The 1,745-nt window shown below is 49.7% G+C and overlaps 1 protein-coding gene across 1 annotated transcript in view; it reads left to right on the top strand.

The window, feature by feature from the left end:
* The window catches only part of IGSF5 (immunoglobulin superfamily, member 5), a 43,336-nt gene that overhangs the window by 5,181 nt on the left and 36,410 nt on the right, over positions 1-1,745 (top strand). The window contains exon 2 of the mRNA XM_008590237.1: positions 1,265-1,582. Within this exon, the coding sequence (XP_008588459.1) occupies positions 1,265-1,582 (318 nt within the window). The remainder of the gene's footprint in view (positions 1-1,264; positions 1,583-1,745) is intronic.

Raw genomic sequence — 1,745 nt, 5'->3', positions numbered from 1 at the left:
GGTCAGGGAGAAGACCCGATCTGAGTTGCTATTTAGTCACATTTTCTCTCTCTCTCTCTTTTTTTTATCATGTCCAGGGATAAAACAAAGAATAGAGATCATGTTTACTCAAACACTGAATTAGTCTTAGTGAATTCTGACCTCCCCTTAGGGCTGCCTCTTTCCAGCCAATGGGTCCCCTTCTTGACCCGGGTCGCCTTACCACCTGTCCTACTGTCAGGCCCTGTTCTGTGCGGCAGTCTCTCTCCTATTAACGTGTTCCTGCAGAGGCAATTCCATTCCCACAGTGCATTCTGGGTACTAGCTTAGTGAGATAATGTGTGTCCATCAGTGTGGTTCCTCCTCAGAAACCCTTAGGGTGATAATGAGGTGCTTTCAGAACCTGCCTTACCACTTGACCTTACACGGTCAGAAGGAAAGGGGGGCTGCACTCAGTGCATACTGCAGGTTAGCTGGTCGGCCACAGAGATCCTACAGCCCCAGAAGGGAACAGGAATGTGTTTCAGTCTTACGCAGCAGGTGTGGCTGAGAAGAAACCAGGTGTGTGGCCTACCAGGGGGTCTTCTTGCTATAAACTCTGAGTGACATCAGAGGGAGAAAGAACATGAAATTCAGAGTGGGAAGGTCTGAGTTTGGGTCCCAGGTCGACCACTGTGACTGCAAGGCCTGAGAATCACTAGTGGATGGCTGGTTCCTTATGGAGGCTCCGCTGGAGAATCTGCTCTACGCCTCTCCTCTGGCTCCTGGTGGTGGCTGGAGGTCCTGGGCATTCCCTGGTTCATAGATGCAACACATTAGTCTCTGCTTCCATCTTCACATGGGGTTGTCCTCTGTGTGATTCTGGGGCTCAGCTCTCCTCTGTCTTCTCTTATAGGAACACCTGTGATTGGATTGTGGTCCATCCTAAATTCAGGTTGATTTCAGCTTGAGGTCCCTAACTAATTACACCTGCAAATACCCTATTTTCAAAGGTCACATTTTGAGGATCTGGTGGATGTAAACTTTTGGGGCAATACTGTTCAGCCCAGTGTAATCATGGAGTGATGGAGGCAGAGTGAAAAGGGGGGCATGGCAGTGGCTTTGTGTCCCCTGGTAGCTCCAGATCTACTGGGGAAGGCCTGGTGTTAGGACCAGTAAGACCTGGAGTCTGAATAGGATGGACATCCCAGGGGCTCATAACTGGTAAATACAGGAGGGTCAAGTTGCACAGTTGATTTATGTAGATTAATTCATTTACCGAGCTGAAAAGTTGGTTGTCTTCTAGGTTCTGGATCCAGTTCTGAAATCATAGAAGGTCCTAAGAATGCAACGGTCCTGGAGGGCTCGGAGGCCCGCTTCAACTGCACTGTGTCCCAGGGCTGGAAGCTCATCATGTGGGCGCTCAATGGCACGGTGGTTCTGAGCATCACGCCCACGGAACCTATCATCACCAACGACCGCTTTACCTCTGCGAATTACGAGGTGGGCGGTAACTTCATCTCTGAGATGATAATCCACTATGTGCAGCTCAGTGATTCCGGGCATATCAGATGCAGCCTCCAGAACAGCAACCGGGACGGATCTGCTTTCCTTTCAGTCCAAGGTGTGTATGCAGGTGGCTCCAAAGTGGAGCATCTGGAGTCCATTGGGTTCAGTGTCAGAGGGATGGACGGGACCTTCTGAAGATCATGCCATTTGTGATGATGCGTGTGGTCTACCTTCAGTAGGTGTCATGCTTACAATTATTCTGAACTGACACATGTTTA

Source organism: Galeopterus variegatus, unplaced genomic scaffold (genome assembly GCF_000696425.1).
Source record: "Galeopterus variegatus unplaced genomic scaffold, G_variegatus-3.0.2 Scaffold5940, whole genome shotgun sequence".
Taxonomy (NCBI): Eukaryota; Metazoa; Chordata; class Mammalia; order Dermoptera; family Cynocephalidae; genus Galeopterus; species Galeopterus variegatus.
The sequence above is the reverse complement of the archived record's forward strand: the minus strand, read 5'-3'. Positions and strand labels throughout refer to the sequence as shown.